A 21,398-nucleotide genomic window follows, 5' to 3' on the forward strand; every position below is an offset into this window, starting at 1 on the left:
CTTCTTGCCTGACCCACCTCATGGCTGGTGGAAAGCTGAGGGGGTTTCCTCCTATAATTTCTGCCCCTCTTGCGGCTATAGTCCTGCTTCGGTTGAGGCTGGTAAAACTGAGGCAGGGATTGAGGCTTGAAATGCCTCCTTAGGGGTGCTGGAGTATGGAGCCCTTGAAGATGGCTCGAGAGTCCTTGAGACTTGTAGTTTTGAGTCCATCTACTAAGAAAACAGAGCGGGGCCTTCAAAGGAGAAATCCTGGGTTTGCTTGTAGCCATGAGCTCCAGTGCATTGCTACCGCCGAGGCCACTGTACAGACCACTGCATCCGCCACATCGAAAGCCCCCTGAAGCAAGGCCCTTGCAACAGTCTTGTCTCCCTCAACGAAGGCTGTAAACAACTCCACCTTGGAGTCTGATGGAATAGACTCTGCAAACTTTAGCATGGACCCCCAGGAGTTAAAGTTGTACATAATCAACACTGCTTGCTGATTTGCAATGTGGAGTTTGTATTCTACTTGGGGACTCCTCTTCCTCCTGAAGAGGTCCAGCTTTTTTGTGTCCTTTGCCCTTGCCGATCTTGCCTCTCACGCTCGTTGGCCACCATGACCACAGACAACCTGAAATGGGATGGGAATAAAGGCATTCATGGTCTTTAGAGGGGACAAAGTATTTCCTCTCCACCCTTTTTGCAGTTGGAGGCAGGGAGGCTGGAGTCTGCCATAGCGATTTTGTCGTGTCACATATGGTTTTAATCAGCAGCAAGGCTACCTTGGATGGGTTAATAAAATCCTGCTGGAATGAATACATCCAGCATGAGGTCTGTGTTGTCAGAGATCTCCTCGATTTGAAGTCTCAGGTTTTGCGCTACTCTCTGCAAGAGCTCCTGGTGGGCCCTGCTGTCCTCTGCAACCAGTGCCAGTGATGACCCTGCGACTGCCTTGTACAGGGATGACAATGATGATGCCCTAACTGGGGCAGTCTCTAGACCCTCTGCTCCCAGGGGTCCCATGGCACCAGTTGTTCAATCGTGCTCATCATTGTGCTCGGTGCCAGTTTCGTTGCCGACCAGCAACCCATCCTTCCATTTGGGGAGATTGGTGTCTGCTCCCAGAGGCCAATGATCATCCTGATTGTGGCCCTGGGCTTGGTGGAATGCCCAAGGAGTCCAAAAGAGCCACTGGGCCGGCATTTGCCAGTGAGGTGGCCAAGGCGTGGGGAAGAGATGACCAGCTTCCAGCTCTGATGTTGCCTCCCCCTCTTGGTGCCGGCTTTGCACTGAGGCATAGGACTCCAAATCGGAGCCTGACAACTTGCTCCTTGGGGACCAGGATGGTACAGTTCCCATCGGTGCCAGGGAAATGGTGGTTGAGGCATTATAGCCGGCTTCCCCTTGGACAGCAGGCGCTTCTTCAGTACCAATAGCCTGGTGTCCTCAGCACTCTCACACCTTGCAGGGGATGGCGGTGCTGAGCTCCCAGTGAGTTCCTGGCTGCCTCAAAGATTTCCAGCATGGAGGGGAGTTGCAGGTTCTCCTCATGAAGCTCCCTGGGCAAGGAGTCCAAGGACAACAGACTCGACGGACCCCTTGTCAGGGCCAGAGTCAACGGTACTGCGGATGTGGCACTTGAGTGGCCAGACATGGGTCGCACTCCACTCGAGCCCTTACTCCCAACTGTCTTGGGCATTGGCGAGTGCCCCCCCGGGCCGGCTTCCTCTGCGGAACAAGGGAGTGGGAGCAGTGCCACACCTGTGAGGTGTCCCTCAGTGCCAGTGATCTGTCACGGTGCCAACAGAGTCCTTCCTCAGCACCGTCTCTCACGGATGCCAGTGTTAATGTGCGGAGTACTGGCTCAGACAGCTCCAGTGAAGGCTGGAGAGCAGCCTCCATAAGAATAAACTTTAGTCTCTAGTTCCTCTCTTTCTTCACCCTTGGGCAGAATTCCCTGCAAATCTTGCAGCGATCCCTCTGATGGGTCTCCCTGAGGCACTTGAGACAGGTGATGTGGGGATCGCTCCTGGGCATGGGCTTTTTACAAGGCCCACATGGTTTAAGACAGGGGGAACGAGGCATGCCCCCAATCCTGGGGGAAAAGGTTGGGGGGCAGGGGAGTGACCTGACAAGGTTAACCATTTACAGGTAATGGATCAGAAACCACTGTAGAAGGGGATGCTTGCAGAGCAAGAGCAGATGGATGTAACAGCGCACACACAGCTACTTGGAATCGACATGAGCAAGCACTCAAAAGAACCTGTATTTGGGAGCCAAACAATGCAAGGAACTATTGGCTTAAAAGCTGCTTGTAGTGGAATTTGTTTAATAAAAAATTCTATTGGTCAGGTCTTTTGTAAGAGGGAGAAAAAGCTTTTTTTTTGCAGGAACTAAATTTTGAGTCCAGTTTGCTTGGCTCAACAACATCCTATTTAAAAGGTGAATGGCAAGCCAGGAGCTGTTGGTGAAGAGAATGCATGAGGTAGGAAATATATGCCTGGTGGCAAAGCTGTTTTTCAGGGCAAACCTTGTAATAGGGTCAGATCATCACCTCCTAACATAAAAGTGAAAGGAAGAGACTTTCTACTAAAAAAAAAAATCTCAGGATTTCCTTGTAGAGATCTCCCATATCACCCTGTTTGGAGAGGGACCCATACGTGCCTGCCCCCTTTGCACCCCAATCTGGTGGATCCATTGGAGGCTAGGATAATCTGCACAGACGCCCTATTTTACCACAGCACCTCCAATAGCCCTCCCCCTCCTGCACCCCTGCTCTCTGGCAGCTGTGCTACTAGGGACTCTACCCCACCCTGTGGCCAGTTCTGATGACTAACAGATGGAGAGGCTCAGGTCCGTGCATGGCTCTCAGCAGAGCTGACCTGGCCTAGTATGAATGTACTGAGTCAACTGGCTCATTACTTGGCACCTTCTCGCCAGCCCTGCTGGTCAAAGGAAAGGATCTAGCCAGTGGAGGGCACTGTTACCCAGTTGAAAATCTAGCCAGTAGAGAGCTCCAGAATCCCCCGCATACAGAAAGCGGAAGGGCAGGCTGGAGCTCAGAGGAGACCAGACTCTGGAGAAAGCCAGGGCTGTAAAAGAAGAGGGACAGCAGGCCAAAGGCAGCAGCTCAGATGCTGAGACTGGAAGGCTGTGAGCCAGGAAGACATGCCCAGTTAGAGGGCGAATATGCAGAGCATCAGCCTACATGCAAGATAGTGTGGAGGAGGGGCCCAGCCAGTGAGACCCTAACATTTACATTCCTGGGGCTGGGTTACTCTCTTGTTGTAACTGTGCCTAAGTAACTGGACCTTTTAGTTTCTCACAGTCCTAGTAAAGGAATCCTGCCCATACTCAAAAAGTATGAGTGTTTATGGGAACTATCCGGGGCCTCAACCTGTAGAACAGAGTGATTTGGAGCACATGCAGTGCGTGCCATGCTCAGCACGCAACCACACGTTTAAGGTGTGTCTACACTGCAGCTGGGAGCGTGCTTTCCCGTATGGGTAGACAGACATGCTAGGTTACACCAGCTGCGTGAGTACAAACCCACCTGCACACCCCCGGGTATGTACCTGGGCAGCTAGCCTGAGCCGCCAGCCATGCCACTCCCAGCTACACTGCTATTCTTAGTATGCTCGCTCCCAGCTGCCGGGGAGACATACTGTTAGAGGCAGACTGGGGCACCACAGCCCTCAGGAACACACTGCTAGAGACAGGATCACTTACAACATTTAAATGCTACAATGCTCAATGGTTTGGCTTTCCAGCATATATGGGAACTCATAGTCCTTGCCCTAAAGGGACAAGGGAAGATTACTGATGGGAGACAAGGATGTAACAAACAGGGTGGTGACAGCTACAAGTCATATTGGTTACTTTTAAGTTAAACACACTTGAGTTCCCCTCACACATCCTCCCGCCATCTTTCAATCCCCTCGCCTTCCCTTTAGCCTCAGCAATCTGCAGTGAATACCAGTGTCTGTACACATCTACCATCTCACCTTCAGCTCCTTCCCTGCATGTGAACAAGGGCTCACTAATAAGGTAAATAAATGAAATAAGCAGATGACTCAGTCAGCTAGTTTCTTACAAAAGAGTATGTGCCATGGAACTCCAATTCCTAGCTTCCAAGTCAGTAGCATTTTGAACTCTGAAACCTCTAAAACGAGCATCTTGAGAAAGAGAACTTGAGGTTTGATTGTGTCCTCAGTTTTTACAGAGCACAAAAACTGGCAAACTAGATGGAGAGTTAAGGTCTGAGTGTCCCTGCTAAGGCATCTTCATTGGTAAATAGAGCAAGAGGTGGTGAAGGGAGCAAACCAAACAGAGGGCCATTATTGCTGGCATGGAAAGCCTGCTGAGGGAGCCATCAAAAGAAAGTTGATAAGCATCAAATCCCCAGTTTTACATGAAATTGTATGAGAGACAGACACACAGATAGACAGAGAGCTGTGCAAACAGATTTTTTGGTTCAGTGGCCAAATTGGAGGATAGAGGGGAGAAAGTTAGTTTCAGGCTGAATAAAATATTTTGGGGGAAAAAAACCCCCCAAAATGTTGTGTTTTGAAAAGCGTTGAAGCATTTTCATTTTGTGATACTTATCTGGGAGGGGGAAGGGGGTTGTTTTTACAAAGACAATTCAGCAAATTCATTCCAATTCCTTGCTGACAGGAGGGGACAGAGAGAGAAGAGCAATGGCTCTGGATAGTGGGCAGAAGCCATAAAACCTGAGCTTTGCTCTCAGCACACTGAAGATCAGGGACAAGCACATTGGAAGGGCAGCATAGACAAAGCTTCCACCATCACTGCCCATGCTGTCCTGAATATATTTAGTTGGGCTGCCAACATTAATGACACTGAAATCCAAACAGAATCACTCTCACCTGAAATGACTTCCAGAAGTAACATGAGTTTAAGACCATCCCTGAAATCTTCCTCTATGTTCTCAATCTGCGTGCCGGCCTTGCGGAGGTGAGAGTTACACCATGCGGTGAAAGTCTAGAACCAGGAGAGAAGAAAAGAAAAAGAGCAATCGGTAATCTTCCCAGAGGCCATATTATGTATGGTTCAGAAAGGCAATCCAAAGAATCAAAGCACTGATGCTCAGACACTGAGTTACTTTCAAGCCACAATTAGTTTGAACATCACTTGATGCATTGACACTGCACAGCACTAGAGCCAGTACACAAGGTCTGCAAAGCCCTTCCCACCAATCTCTTATTAGTACTGTATTCACACGTGGAACAACTACTCAATCCAGGGCTCCAGGATGTCAAATCCTCCTAACAGCCCCCTAAATTTTAGGTGCTCATCTTGAGACACCTGAATCTGATCTTCATAAATGCTAGGCATTCACAGCTCCCCTTTACCTCTCTTGGCCGCAGATGATTCGTTCAGTCGCACAGTATGTCAGAGAGAAAAATAATTCAGTTCTACCTACTCCAAGGTGGGTACTTGAACCAGAGGACCATTCTTTTACCCACCTTTCCCTTCATCAGTAAAACATTAGGAAATACTACAGCCTGCACATTTATGGGGACTGCACAGAGCAGAGCTTCTCAAAGTGTGTGAGCAACATCTTAATAGACTGGTCTTGTGGCCTCTCCCCTCTCTGCTTCATAGTAACGCAGACCACCTCACCTCACGTTCATGGTTATTTAACATCATTATGGCAGCTGCAGCAGCTGCTTATGTTGAAGAGTAAATGCTTTCCAAATAATTGTGGTTTTTGCTGCCTTTAAAGCAATATAGTAGCTGGAAAAGAGAAAAAAAAATCAAGCACCTGGTGACAAGCCACCAGCAAATTTTCTGTGGTCTCCTGATTGTCAATGGACCATTGATTGGGAGGCATGGCAGCCCCCTCTAAGATAGAAGATAGCCGCCATTCTGTAAGAATTAGCAATACTATACAACAGAAGGGATTTAGGTCCACGGAACACATTTATCCAAATTCCAGCTGTGCCTGGACACGAACACCCTCACTCTCTTGGGAAATGCCCTAGGTCTTAAATAATCACAGGTTGTCAGAATGTAGGGCTTCTCATGGGAATGAGCATAACCACAGATAAGGTCTGGTCAGCAGTTGTGGTGAAATTTTTCTGTCATCCTCAACCCGTGGTCATGATTATGTGGTTAGTTATGAGAAAGACCTAAATTAGGATTAACATTTTGAACACGTGGTAATACAGATTGCCTGGAAATCTCTTCCTTACTAGCTGTAAGGTTGCAAAGGGGAAGTGGCATATACGTAGGGCCAGAAATGTGGCATGTCTATTCTTAACTTAGAAATGAAAATGTAAATACCTCAAGTTCAAAGTGAGACAGTGTGCTAACTAGTTGAGTAAAAGCATCCAACCCTAAAAGCAGCAACTGTCTACCAAAAAGATTGTTTGGAGTAAAAAAACAACTTCCTGCATGGGTGTTATCCAAATATTAATAAATTCATTTCACAAAGTGTGACTATTCAACAGGCCACTAATAGAAACCTTTCCAGTCTATAAACTGATAACTTCACACTTATCTATATAAATGTAAACAACCCAGGAGGTAAAAATATGGGGGTTGGGGGGGGGGGGTTTGGCAAGGGGGCATAACGTTTAGGCTGCTTCAATAGTCTGTTTTCCATGCGTGAAATTTTAAAGCAAAAATGCACCACAGCATAGAATAGGACAATTTTTAGAATGTATCTGAATGCTGGGTTGCTTTAAGTGACTGAACGATTGCACGAGCACTTACGTGGCTATTAGTAGTATGTAGTATGACACCTGCCAGGAGAAAGAATATCAGATGTTGATCAGCACTATCTGTTTCAGGCTTGCTCTCTGCAGGGGCACTGGGTGATGGAGCACAACAGCAGTGCAGATGGTGATGGCTGGCTCTGTGTTACTCCCAGGGTGTTTGCCTTTTAGAAGGCTATATTCACCTTGGGATCTCTAATTTCATGCTGGGTTGGTTGCCTTCCAGTTTTAGAACTTTATTTTTTTAAATACTATTTATTGCCCCTCCCCCCCCCCTTTTTTTTTTTTTTTTGGTTATTCCATTGGAGAATTAAGAGGTGCTTTGTTTGAAAATGGTCCACCATCTCTTTAGTTTCTTTTGGCAGTGTGTATTCCCCTGGTTTCACCATCTCTATTGCATTAGCCACCAAAAAATTCATCCAGCTCCCTTAAGACTAGACACTCTCCTTTAAGCCTGTCAGCAGTAGAGAAACATCTCTGCACTTTCAAGTGCTGCATCCTCCTTCCCAATCCAAGCATGAGGGTCAGCCATGTGACAGGAACGTTAAGGATGACTAGGAACATCTGCCTGGTTTTAGGAGAGAAGATGGGGTGGGACAACCAGCTTTGAAGACAAGAAGAGGACAAGCAACATACCCTAGGTCACAGACAAATCAGTGATGGCTCTATGGCAGAGTCAGGAAGAAGCCTCAAAGCTCCTGACTCTCAAGTCCCATTGGCCAAATTTTAGCATTTCATTGACAGCTTCCATGAAGCCATTCCATGATCTCATTATCAACTGGCCCAAGGCAGAATGGAGGGCTCTCACCAAACCTGAAGAGATCCAAAGAAAGCTCGACTCTACAGTCTGGTGCCCCTTTGTGCATGCTACAATGTCCCAGAGGATGGTAGAGGCCAGCAAATGATGGTAGTGCCAAGAAACACTGGGACAAAATTACGAACCTACCAGTGCAACACAATAAGGTCTGGACAATAACTGCATCTCTGGGGTTGGAAGGCACCGGAGCCTACTTCAGTGCTATTGCAAGCCTTTCTTGAGAACGAACCATACGCAAAACCCCAGTTCTGACATGCCTAGGTCTCTCCTGTAATCCTACCCACCACCACTGTCACAGACCCTCTGCGGCCAATTAACTCTGCAAAGCTTGGAAATTCAGCCAGAAATCAGCTTGCAGAGCAAACAGTTGACATCTCAGCTCCTCCTGGGTGCGTTCCATGCTGGTTCCATACAGAAAGCAGTGACAACTCCCAAGGGTTCCCCAGCACACCCTTCAGGCCCTACGATAGTTCACAGGCTGCCACGCAGTCCCACAATGCATTGATGTAGCAACAACTGGGAGCCGTGGAGGCGGATGCACTGTGTGCACAGTTTTGTAGCCATATGGGTCCCAGGATGGGAGAGAGACATGGTGGCGAAGTAATATTCTTTTATTGGGCCAATTTCTGTTGGTGAGGGAGACAAGCTTTTGAGCTACAGACTTTAGGACTTAAAAGCATCTTGGTGTAGCTCAAAAGCTTGTCTCCCTCACCAACAAAAGTTGGTCCAATAAAAGATATTACCCTCCCCAATCCCGCCTTGTCTCTGAGGATGCGCTGGACCATTTTACAAAGGGCAGGCTGATGAATAATAAATGCAGTCTCACTGAAGTCTCTCACAAACAGCAGTCATCTTGATGTGACTCACAGGAAGCATCCTCACAAACTGTGGGGTGCACTTTACTCAAAACATTCAGTACGTAGAAAGCAGATTTACAATTACATTAGCTACATATGCTGTGCTCTTTACTCTTGAAGTAGAGGGTTAGAAAGAGATGTGATGGGCAGATGAGAGGCCCAGTGGTGAGAGAATATGGCAAGATAGTGGGACCCTGGAATTTTTACTGTCCATTAGGGCTAGGTATCTTAGCAACCTTGGCTTAAGCCATGACTTGACATCATATAGAATCTCTTTCACCCAACCCCCTCCAATTTTTTTGGTTAAGAAACCAGCTCTCCCCCAGTCGCAATTAACTGTAGCCATCAGCAGCTGGCAGCCGTTAAACGCTGCTGTACTTCCTGTCAGGAGGAAAAAAGCTTTTGAAAGAGGAAAAGGCTGTTGAAAGCAGCCAACCTCATTTCCTGTGCAGGCCCAGCCCAGGGACCAGCCAGACCAAAAAAACCACCTGTGTTTTCTGATGTGGCGTGAGACAGTTGGCAATTCTGCAGGACATAAATAATTCTTGGAGTATGGAACCTGAGATGTCTTGGAATCCCCATTTAGTTATTCACTGGCTACAATTACTCTGCTAAAGTGACAGATGTGTATTTCCTAGACGTCTACAAAGGCAAAAGCTAGGAGATTGTTTTACTCCACTGTGGGAAAAGGAGTTGAAGTAAAGGGAAAGGACAGATCTCAAAGCATTAAAAGAAAAGATTTTGCAAAAGTGAATACAGTAGTGGTACAAAAAAGGTACTGCCAGATGTGCTTTGGCCACACAAATCTGTGACAGTGCCCCTGTATTATTTACACAGCACTATACATATGTATGGATGGCACTTGACCAAATATATTCCAAACACAGCCACGCTCCTTGACCCAAAGACCTTAATTTACGTTATAATCTTAATTTCACCCTGGAAGATCATAACTCTTCAACTCCCTCCTCAAGGCCCACCTCTGAGATACCGCTAAGGTATTAGCCAATTAAGGGTGACTAAATTTAACAGCTGCTGGCAATAACCAATGTGCGATCGTCAGAATTCCTAAGTGATTCAGAACCATTATGTTGTGCACTTAGCTAGTCCATATCAGTGTGTGATTATATTATCATTACTCAGCCTCCTTCCATGTCTATGGTTTGCTAACCTCTTTTTGCACCTTCCTTTTAACTCTGAGGACTTTGGGACAGGGATTGTCTTCTCCTACATGTGCTAGGTGATGTTTAAACACTAGTGTCCCAATTTCCACTGAAGCCTTTGAATGCTATTGCAATGTAACTAGTCAGATAATAAGAACAATTACAAAACAATAAAAGAAAGTAAAGACAATTAACACTTCTGCTGTTTCGGATCAGCTATTCTCCTTTGGAGTGCAGCAACTACTCTATGTGTGCAAATATTGTCCTCACTAGTGGAGCAGAGTAGGTGTCCAACAGCATAAACCATTTCACTTGTGAAGTAAATAGAATATGAATTCAGGTTTTCTTCTCGGCCATTTATTCTCCAGACAGTCATTTACTCCATTCATTTTCTTTTAAGTTTCTCTGGAATACGACTAACCCAACTAAGGTGATATGTTGCTTTGGATATAGACCTAACTGCTACTCACATGCTGCAGAAGCAGAAGCATGTTCTCCTAAGAGGCAAGGTGGAAACCAGCATACAGTAGCCATATGCTGGAAGAAGAACAGATGTGGACAGACTCCTGTCTGAGGATTTCCGTAGAGACTAAAATGAAGCTCTGAGCCATGTCATGAAGATGATGCAACATCCCACGCTTGACTGCCAAGGTACAGTCTGTGGTGCCAGGTGACTAGACTGAAGCTTGTGGAGAAGAGTGTGTTGCTTCCACACATTCTTTCTTACAAAAGATAAGGCAACAGAGTACTTGGAAGGAGTAACCCCGTTGCCAACCATTTGATTATAAGGGAAGAGCATCTGCTCCCCCACTAGAGCCAGGAAGACTCAATTTTGTGACCTACTAGTGGAGCCAAAAGCTGCTTTTACAGAGCCAACGGTAACAGCGACTGCTGCTGCAGGCAGCAGAAAACAGAGCACCAGCCCCCAGCCCAACAACTCCATGGCCTTCAGCCATTTCACATCCAGTTACCTAGGGTACTTCTTCCCCAACTCTCCTCCCAGGTGCCTTGTCTCACAACTAGTTCTATGCAGAGCATAACAGGGGAAAGACTGCTTAAGCAGGTGAGCAGTCCACATGGACTAGTTTCTTTGCCGGCAGAGGAGAAGGAAGAGGAGTTTCAAGAAAGAGTTAGATTACTTCAGAAAATGTTAAAAATAAAAAGATAATATGCAACAAACTGCAATGCAAGGCTCTGCGCAGTCACTTCATTTCACTTTTGAAGTAAACAGCAGTAAATAGTGTCCCCTCCTTACACCCTTTGACGCTGGCTTGTCTGGGTTAGACTGTAAATTCCTTGGGGCAAGGGCCTGACTTCATACATGTATAAAGCAAACACACCCCTTCCCTTTTTGGAGCTATATCGAAGTCCCCTCCTTCTCCAGCTAGGAAGACCCAAGCTAATCCGATTCCACTGTACCAACTCTTGCTAGCACAGCCAGAAACACAAGAAAAGCAAGTGGCTGCTTGCAGCCCACAACTTACAAAGAGCACCCGTAAGTCACAGTTCCTGGCCTGACCCTCCTCATGGCAACTGGTTGTCCTGCCAACTGTAGCACCAACTTGGCTTCTGCCCTCTTCCCCCCACCTCCAGATTTCCCAGACTTCCACCCCAACCCGCCACCAAAGTCAGTCAGTCTGGCCTTTGCGCTCATCTCATCATCCTTTCCCAATCTCACACTTCTCTTTGTATCAAGGTTGTATAAGACAACCTGCAAATCAAGGGGAAGCCGTGGTATGTCAATATGTGTCTACTGTCAGGTTCTTAAGGGTGCGGCAAAGTCTCACAGCCAGTGGTGACAGAGAGGGTGCACCACCGGGACAAAGACCTCCATTATTACTTTGGCAGATGCTGTGACAGCTACAAGATGTTGCACAAGGCAAACCACAGAAGTGACATTGCTGTAAGAATCATGAGAGCTCTCTGCAATAGGAAAACACAAGGCATAATGCTCTTCACCCCCAAGCAATTTTTGCAATCTAAAATGTCAATGCCACCACAATCACAGAAGTGACAGAGATAAAAAAATTAAATGGGCAGTTTTATTTTCTTGTTGTGACATTCCAGCTTTATCTGACCTTTTCAGCTGCTCTTTATTCTTTCTAGCTCTACTAAATCGCTCTTCTTCCACCCCAACCCCTCCTTCTACTGTTTAGTATTAACTTCCTGCCATGGCAGAGATGCTGCGCCATAGTTGTTCGATAGCCGCAGAGACACTGTCACTGAGCCAAGAAAGTTCTGTTTGTTACTCTCCCATTTAGGAAGTTTAGCAGCAAGCAGCTCAAAGAAGGAGCTCACAGGAGCACAGGCTGTGCTAGAACAAGACAGTGTAACAGGGTGACCAGATAGCAAATGTGAAAAATCAGGACAAGGTGGGGTAGTAATAGGAGCCTATATAAGAAAAAGCCCCAAATATCAGGACTGTCGCTATAAAATCCAGACATCTGGTCACCCTAACTATTATTATTGATGTTAACCACCACCAAAAGCTACTGCATTCCCTGTTTGTGCCATAAGCGGCATTTAATGTAATGTTAAAACACATTAAATTTTTATGCTGAGTAAGTTTCTGTAAAGGATTAGTCTGTGTTTAGAAGAGGGGAGACCTTCAGACCGTCCGCACTTTATGCACTAACACGTTACACTATCTATTTTACAAACTCGGTCAGATGTACTTTGCGGTATGAAATCTTGGGCAATCTATAGCTACAGGGTACTATCCCGCAATTTCCAACTGCCCCATCTTGAATCAGAGGAAAGTCTTTCCCTCACAGTAAAGGTTATAGGGGTACATTCAGATGTACATGTCATACGTGTCTGGAAAATAAAATCAATTCTCACAGCCATGGGTGCTGATGTTTGGAGAGTCACATATTCAAGTAGCTCCACCTGTGTTTCTGAATGCACAAGCCTGCTTTTACTACATGGTTTGAAAATAGGCACTTTGCATTGGTTCTTGACTAGATGCTGTGCAGTATGGGATTGCCAAACTGTAAAGCCCTGTCCTGTCCATGCTACAATTAGGTTTTGTTTAAACTAAAATCATCCAGAGCCATATTTGAGGCCCTCACTCATGGTTATTTAATAGTTTACTAAAAAAGGGCAAAGAACTAGTACACACGAGGCTTTGAAGAAACACATTACCTATTAGAGCGGCTCCTGCTGCTGATCCTTTTCATCTTGGTAATCTGGAACTCTAATACCCTGCATTAAGCAGGGAGGGTCCCAGACAACAGTTTCCACAAGCCTAGATAACCTTCTCCTTGAAGATGCTAACTGGGTCATAACTAGCTTATTAAACAAAACATTTGGGCAGGCCATGAAAATTCTTTCTAATATTAAATCTGAGTTTCCTCTCACTCAGCACTAGCTCATTATCAGTTTTAACCCCAATGCCTCTAGTATGATTTTTCCTTTCCTTGTGTTGTTATCCTTCAACTGTTACTTTAGAGTTCTCTTGTACAAAATGTAAGGCGAGCAAGTGGGGAGGGGAGAAAAATTGCTTCATCTGCTCAGTCTCTCAAGAACTTGCAGTATCTTGGCTGCTTTCTTCTCACCCCGTCACAATTCAGGAGAGTAGAAATGAAAATACACAAAAAGCTAACATGAACACAGCCCAGTTTCTAGTCCAATGCTCTGGCTTAGGTTGGTTAACAACTAGACAGATATTTAGACAGGTTACAAACAAATCACAAAATCTTGTCAGCAAATTGGGAACAGAGTCAGTGCAGTGGCTGGACACTATAGGTCATACACGTTACTGCAGCAAAAACTATTCCCCCCCACCACCACCTCAAGTGTTCCTTGTTAGACTACAACTTTACCAGGTAAGTCAAAATGGAATCTCCATGGGCTAGCCAATAGCAGCTATGCCAACCTGTTTCAAATAGAAGAGGCTTTGTGTGGGTGTGTGCGCACACGCGCACGCGTGCATGTACACACGCAGCATAAATCATATAGCTTTAAGAGGTGTACATTACACCCCTTCCTACATGTACACTCCTGAATATGTTTAGAACTACGAGCCAAAGTCCAAAACAGTCGACTCTTGGCTGACTTCACCACACAACTGCTGTTTCCACAGGACCTCTGGAGACCCCAGCTGAGCTCTTTGCAAACAAGCCTACCCTCATGCATCAAGACTCCAGAGAGATTTTCCAGTTGAAACTGAATTAAGTAGTCAAAGTCATTTACCCAACCTTTGACTCTCAGCTTCCAGTCAGAAATGTAATTTATTCAATTTTTTAAAAAATTTAAAGCCACACAACAATTTCCAAGGGAACAGGGCACAGGTAAGCACTTAGTGTTTACTTTTAGAGCCTACACTACAGAAAACTTGGATGATGGAAGCATGACGTGTGTTGCAGGTTTCACATCTAGATTTTCAGTGATTGATTTACATCTATACCTGCTTCTAGATACACAGCATAAGGACAAGTTGATCTGGGTAGCAAAACTACTTAAAACGTTTATAGCATCTTTTGAAAGCAAAACTGCAAAAAACTAGGTAAGTCAACTAGTTTAAAAAAAAAAATCAAGTAGTATATTACATGGATTTTGAGACACAACTGTTTTAGAAACTTAACATTGTTTTGCTAGCTCCATAATGGAGCTTAGCATCAGCTCTGACTACAGGTGCCCACGACTGATACAGCTGAATCAGATCTGAACACTGCTTGGCTGCAAATACAGACAAAGGCAAACTATATTTGGCACTATTCCTGTAGCCACAGTTATTGAAATCTGCCTCTTTGGATATTACAGACGTCTTCCCACTCAGTCATTTGGTAGCTGTCTAAGGAATAACAGAAGGCGAAAGGATAAAACAGACAGACATCTGCATCTCTCAGGTCCAGGCAATACCCTGACAGAGGAGTGCTTCTGTCAGCATAGCTAATGTTGTTTGGGGAGGTGGTGTAGCTAAGCCAGCAGAACTCATTCTGCCAGTTTAGGCTGTGTCTACACTAGGAGGTTCTGCCAGCCTAGCTATACTGACCAAGGCTCTGTAGTGTAGACAATCCCTTAGCGACTTGCCAGAACTTAGCTGTGCAGCTCATGATGAGGAAGTCAAGGAGTAACTAGAAGCCCATTTAGACCAAGGCTATGTCTACACTAGGAGCACTTTACTGGTATAGGCACAAGTATACTATACCAGCAAAGTTTTCCTGGTGTGGATGCAGTGATGCCAACACAGCTGCACTTTGTACCAGTCCACACAAGTGAACAAGCTATACAGGCGATAGATGCAGTTGTACTGGCAAAACGCGCTACAAGACTAGGGGCTTCTTCCAGCACAGCTGTCAGTCAGGGATCATCTCTCTTCATCCCCGACAGACATAGCTATACCATCAGACACCTGTAGTGTAGTAGCCTGTGTAAGCAACAATCAGTCTAGAGTTTTTTTCCTGGGATTTCACAGGTATGAGACGTTTGCCACCAGTGCTGATTTACTGTCAGAAAGAGATGGGGGCAAGGAACAAGACTTCATCTGCTGCAATCCAGTAGTTCTCTGAGACTGTTGAAATTGAATTAGCAAACCACCTTCTCACATTTCCCAGTCTCAGGTGAGTCTGGCATCGGAGTTTCTCATGTATGCTCAGTACAATTTTATTTTATATGCATTAGATGAGATGGGGAAATAAAAGCTGGGATCCTTGCCCAACTGGTTTTCCCCACAGGATATTGCAAACTGCTGTGAAGTGAGTGTACCTTTTATTAGCCAACGACAGGCTACTGTAGTGAGAGAAACAACCCAGCATGCGCTTCCATAAATACATGATAAAGATTTGCTTTCTTTCCCACATGTGCGCCTCATGAATTCTGTGTCTCCATTACCATGACAGAGCTGTGCAGCCAGAGGAAGAATCTGCTGCTGCCGTTTTAAGGCCTAGTGATCATTAAATCAGTGAGTCAGATGGCATTTCAGATTGGTAAAGTACCAGCAATGTTTACTTCTGCATGACCAGAACAGTAAAAACGTTAGTAAGTCACTGACAGGTTCACCTCAGACCTTCCCTCTGAGAAGCAGAAGGAAGTCCTGACAAAATTAAATAATAAAACTGGCTGTGTTGGGAACATTGAAAGTATGCCTTTAAAGTATTTTAAAGTGAAATTCTGATTAGCAAGACTCTTCATTTGGGCTTGAATAGTGATTGTTTCTGTCCTTAGACATCAGCTCGGAAAGAAACAAACTTGTTGCAGGCTGTCTGAAGGCAGAGTGATGTTACGAGGCAATATCACAGAGCATTATGCCTTACATTGCATGTTTTGTGAGTCCCAAAACGTACTTTACAATACTTTAAACTATATCGAAAGGGATCAACTTGCCAAGCACATAGAGGCAGCCGCTTCTTGGGTGGAAAGTAGCAACACGCCATCGAAGAGAAGAATTAAAAATCAAATCAATTTATGGAGGCAGAACTCAACTACTCAGAGCAGGGTTTGGCCAGGATACCCAGATTAAAACCACTACAAAGAGCCAAGCAGCTTGGATGACCACAATTTCCAAAACTTCCATTTTAAATCTCAACTGCAAGATAGCATCTCCAGCAGCACTGGCCATATCATCATGCTGGACCTCTGTCCTGAGTCCAAAGGAAGAATGGCATCCATTAAGTCATCAATAGCTATTCCTGCACCCTTCTGGGTTTTCCTTGGAGGTCTCCTGTCCACATACTGACTGGACCTAGTTCTGGTCTGCTTGAGATCACAGCAAGAGGTTTTCAGTTAGGTGGAAACTCTAAGCTGACCAGACAAATGTCCTTGCTTCAGCAGCCTAAGTATGGCTCCAAGGAAGTTCCACTAAGAGGATACCCCTGTCCAGAGGTCTGATGTGTTCCTCACATGTAACTGTATTGCTGCAGCTTTGTAGTTTGTTTTTGCTTTTAGTGCACTCATGGATTTCCATACAGTTCCGAGTATTTCTGCCCCGTCAAAGCCCTTATTGTCATCAAGAAGTTGCCAACTACAGCATCTCTGTTTCCTCCCATTTCATGAGAGGACTTGCAGGTGTTGCCTTTCCGATGGTATTTCCCGTGCTGTTTGTTTTGCTAGGGGAGGGGAGGTAGTGTTGTCTTTCTAGGCTTTCTGAACACAAAGCTAATGTAGGGAGAGTGAATAATTAAAAGGAGCGTAACCCATCTCCCTGCTGCTCTGCACAAAAGGCTGTGCCAATGGAATCATTCACCTGCTCTAGACAGCTGGCCCACTTTCAATCACCAGGGCTGGAGCAATTGATCAGTTTTGTTCAGTTAGGCAGATGGACCTTAAAATAATCTGGATTTTCCACTGGTGAAGCTAATTCTTCTCTCCCCCCTCTACCTCCTCCAAAAATAACCTCTCAATAGGGTCCCTGAGCAGTCAATGGTCCAATTTCCTCACCTGAAACATACCGCCCCTTCCTGAAGGCAGGTACTGCACTCTGCTATTGAGAGCCAGAGTCCCTCCCCATGAACGGGGATGCGAAGGGAAACCTTCTCTAAACCAAAGCGGGAGGACCTCACTTCAGTGAGAGAGAAGCCAGTGGGTAGGAGGAAGGTAGCAGTCTAGAATGTAGCACTTTACCTTTCACAGCCACACCACAAGATCCCATAGTTACATTTCCGGTGAGACAGGGAATCTGAGCCAGTCACTGGCACTGAGCCGGACAGCTCAGAACAAAGAGTGAGGAGCTGGAAAGGATACGCGTGGTCAAGAGACTTCCTGATGGCTTAGCGTCATAGAGTTACCATGTAATCAGCCTTCATCCTCATCCCCTGTGACTCAAATCAACAGCAACATTAGCAGGAGGAAAACCAAGCTAAACTAGTGAGGACACTAGTCTTTCCCTCCAGATCTCCCATGTTTGTAGATTTGTTCATCACCACCTCTGGAAAAGCCCTGCTTATCCCACTACCTTTGCTCTACTATGCTGAAGTCTACACCTTGCCTTGTCTTCCCTTCTTCTTGTCTTGATTTATTGCAGTTCCCTTTGCTATGGCCTTCCTAAATCCCAGATCTCCGGGCTTTAGCATGTGAAGAATGCTGCAGCCTTTCCTCAGGTATACAAAGAGCGTCGACCATGTCATCCACGAGGTGGCAGAAGATGGCTACAGATTCCCAGATTGTAAAACTGACCATAACAAAATGCAAAATTCTAACAATTCACAGTTGTAGGGACACTTTCGTCAGAGATCCCAATAGACTCCTCCTGTGTGCAAATGCATAGTCATTTTAATGACTAACTTGGTTTTTAAAGGCTATAACTGAAAGTCATTCTTGGGTTAGCATGACCCGCAAATCTATTATTTTTAATTATTTGTATTGCTGTACTGCCCAGAAGCACTGTGTCTGGTGCTGTACAAACAGAATAAAATGAGGGTTTCTGCACCAAGGAGCTTACAGTTTAAACATAAGAGACAATAGGTGACTAGTCAGACTGATGGGAAGGAAAAGCAACGAGACAATAGTCAGCACCACAGACTGTAGTCTCAGCACTCCAGCTGCTAAACTGTTAAGGTTTTTGTTTGCAGTGTAGTGACTGAAAGAAGAGATCTGTGTGGCTCGAAAGCTTGTGTCTTTCACCAACAGAAGTTGGTTCAATCAAAGATATTATCTCACCCACCTTGTCTCTGTAAGGTTTTTATAGGCATCATGGAAAAGGACAGTATTAAGGAGGATAATGAGGTAGCTTTGTAGAGGTTTACAAAGCTCTCCTCCCAAGCATGAGGGCCAGCATGGGAGAAAGTATGGAAGTGCTTGGTTGAAAATTTAGCAAGTGGGCAATGGAAGCGGTCATCATTGACATATTGGACGAGGGAATCTATCTCAATAGTGAATGAGAGATGATAGGTAGGGTGGGGATAGCCCCTGAAGGGCCTTAAAAGTGAAAACAAGTAACTTACATTCAAAGCGATAGAGAAATGAAGAGATGCAAAGAGAGGAAGAGGGGTGTCACGGTCAAGGTAACAAGCTAAGAAAATGATCTTTGCAGCATTTTTCTGAACGGATACGAGGGGGACAAGACTGCATTTGTCAAGATCTGAAGAGGGGATGGTGCAATAATAAAGACATGAGGTAATTGAGAGTCTGAACGAATTCACTCCCTGATCCGACATATAATCATATCTATTGCCAAATGACAGGATTTCATTGATCTGGATGGAATTAAGGTTTTGCATACATATAAAAAACGGTATTGGGGGGAAACTCCACCACAGAAACAGAATATGCCCTCAAAAGTAAAATACGTATCTGAAACCCAAGGACTTCAGGAGTAGCTAGCTTCATTCAGCCCCCACTCACATGTAGAAATTATTGAAATGTGATTTTAATATGAGACGTGACCATGAAAAAGGAACCTTCTCACTCAGCAGAACTGCTCCCTGTACGTACTCGTGGTAAAAAACAGGTCACTACCTTTTGCTTCTGTTATCTCTGCTATGGCAGCACAGAAAAGAGAGAGTGAACTGGATTCTGTTCCTTTTTGTGCAAGAACAAAATTGGTCACTGAAGTCCAGTCAGACACACACCTGTAATCTAAGCCAATGCGGTTTCACAGTGGTTACTGGACGGTCTAGTCTGACCTGCAGATCTTTATTACTGAAAATGTAGGTTGGGACCCCAATCCTGCAAGTTATAACATGCAGAGCTCCACTGACCCCAATGGGGCTCTTACATAGGTGCAGAGGTCTTTCTTAAGTGTTTTAACTTGAAGGGCTGAGGGCCAAGTTTGTACCGCTATAATTTAGGTTACAAGTAAAAGTGTTCCAGGTCCTTCGGATATGCAGCCACTGCGACACACACAATGCCACTAGTGGAATTGAGGGGTTTAAAAACAGAAGAAGAAAAGAATGGTTAGATTTTAGACTTTGACAACTTTAACTGTACCCCAGAAAGCCTCCGTACTGCCTTGGGTGGTGGGTTTACAAAGATGCCCTCTGTGTAAGGTAAATGCAAATCTGCGGCAACTCTCAATTACCCCAGATACTTTGGAGGTTTATCCAGGAATGCTGGTGGCCAGAAACATCTGAACCCACATCCGCCATGGTTGCTTTAGCAGAGTACATATAGCCTACTTCCAGGGATTTAAGCTGTCCATAGATGCAAGGAGACTCACCATTGGATAGTAAGCTATTTCTCACTGCACACCGCAGGGACAAGGGATATCTGCAACGTATGGCCTTATTACCTTTCACCTTGGGGGTCCAGAGGCTTCAACTCTTCCTACGGCCCTAGAGCTGGTTATAACAAAGCCTTCCCACCATATATTGTGTAAGTGGTAACATACTACAGTCTTAGCCAACCTGTCCCTGATTGACACACCAAGCCGTGCTTTAGGCGACCTGTGTCAAGTCTTTTAGACGAAACTGCCATGGTCGAATGGATTTCCTCCCTCTGCAGAGGTTAGAGGGCAGAAGATACAAGTTAATATCTGAGGGGAGAAAAACACTGGTCAGGTGAGTCCTGCCCATTCAAGCTCCTGGGAAGCCCTGCCCAGAACATTTGCTCACACACAAGGCTGATAGCCTAAGGGAGGTTTTAAAAAAAGAAAGCAGAGGAAAGTTAAAAGTTGTGTGTGATCAGTTACAGCAGGAGGAGCTCTTTCCAGCCTATTCTGGTTCAATGTTTCAGACATCCTGTTTAGTGAGAAACAGCAGTGGCTGGTTTGAAAGAGATGAAAGCAATTTTGACTCATCCCATGTAATATACAGTTCTCCTTTCCCGCCCCCAGCTCATATTCTCTGCTCTGGTACACTGTCCCCTCTTGGCAGCCAAGACCCCAGACTGGGGAGGGGACCTAGACAGAAAAGACTTAAATGGACTGTTAAAGCGAGCTGTTTAAAAATTCCTTTTACTTTTGTGACTTCAAAACCTCAGAATTGTATGTATTTTGGCTGTAATAATTTAGTTTGTCATTGTTTATGCAGTTTGTCAGTGAGACAGCTTCCTGCCCTTACAGAGATGTCAGACATTGAACAGATACTAGGGTTTTTCCTTCATGCCGTTGCTCGACTTAAGAACATAAGAATGGCCATACAGGGTTAGATCAATGCTCCATCTATCCCAGTATCCTGTCTTCCGACGGTGGCCAATGTCAGGTGCTTGGGACCACTAAACTGACCAGTTTCACTTCTTGGTAGCATAGCCACACTTCATCAGCACAAGAGAACCAAACTTGCCAAAGCAACGTTTACAGGTTAAAAAGCTTCATATTGATGATTTTTAAAATCCTCTGATTCAGTTTTGAAACTTTTTTTTTGGGGGGGGGGGGGGACAAAAACACCCCACAAGCCCCCGCCCTCCCCCCCTTAGTTTTAGGGTGTTTAAAATGCATTCAATTCTAGAGGAGAGAGAGAGGCAGCTGGGTTTGCTGACTTATACTAAGTTGATGTAAGCGAGGTTTAAATACATTTACATTAGGAGTTTGCACTGGTGTAACTAGTTGGATTTTAAATCAAGATCATTAGAAAAGTTGGCTGAGTGTTACATTCACCATCCCTTAGTGTAGCTGTGCTTTACAAAAATGGGGAAGTGCTGTCAGCAAGCCCCTGTGGACCTGATCCCAAGGCCACTGAAGTCAATGGGAGTGTTTCCCTGGACTTCAATGGGTTTTGGATCAAGCCCTATCTGCTGAGGGTGGGTGGGAAGGAAATGACTGAAAGTATCTGGTGACTCATAATTCCAAACAAGCCATGAGATGCTGCTGCATTATTTGAAAATAAACATAGATAACGCTTTGCCAGAGACCATTGGGAAGAATTTGCCCTATTCCATTTAATCCAGCAACAAAGCCTTAATCACAGGAAAGCCTCTGGGAACAGAGGGGAAAAAACACTCTGCAGAAACAGCTGAAAGGAAAACA

The 21,398-nt window shown here is 45.3% G+C and overlaps 1 protein-coding gene across 5 annotated transcripts in view; it reads right to left on the bottom strand.

Moving 5' to 3' along the window:
* The window catches only part of ACTN1 (actinin alpha 1), a 138,140-nt gene that overhangs the window by 74,003 nt on the left and 42,739 nt on the right, over window positions 1-21,398 (bottom strand). For all 5 annotated transcript variants that reach the window (XM_067557810.1, XM_067557809.1, XM_067557806.1 and 2 more), the window contains exon 2: window positions 4,866-4,980. In XM_067557810.1, the coding sequence (XP_067413911.1) occupies window positions 4,866-4,980 (115 nt within the window). The remainder of the gene's footprint in view (window positions 1-4,865; window positions 4,981-21,398) is intronic.

Source organism: Emydura macquarii, unplaced genomic scaffold (assembly GCF_026122565.2).
Source record: "Emydura macquarii macquarii isolate MOO-44397 ecotype Brisbane River unplaced genomic scaffold, CSIRO-AGI_Emac_v2 contig_1876, whole genome shotgun sequence".
In the NCBI taxonomy this organism is placed as follows: domain Eukaryota; kingdom Metazoa; phylum Chordata; order Testudines; family Chelidae; genus Emydura; species Emydura macquarii.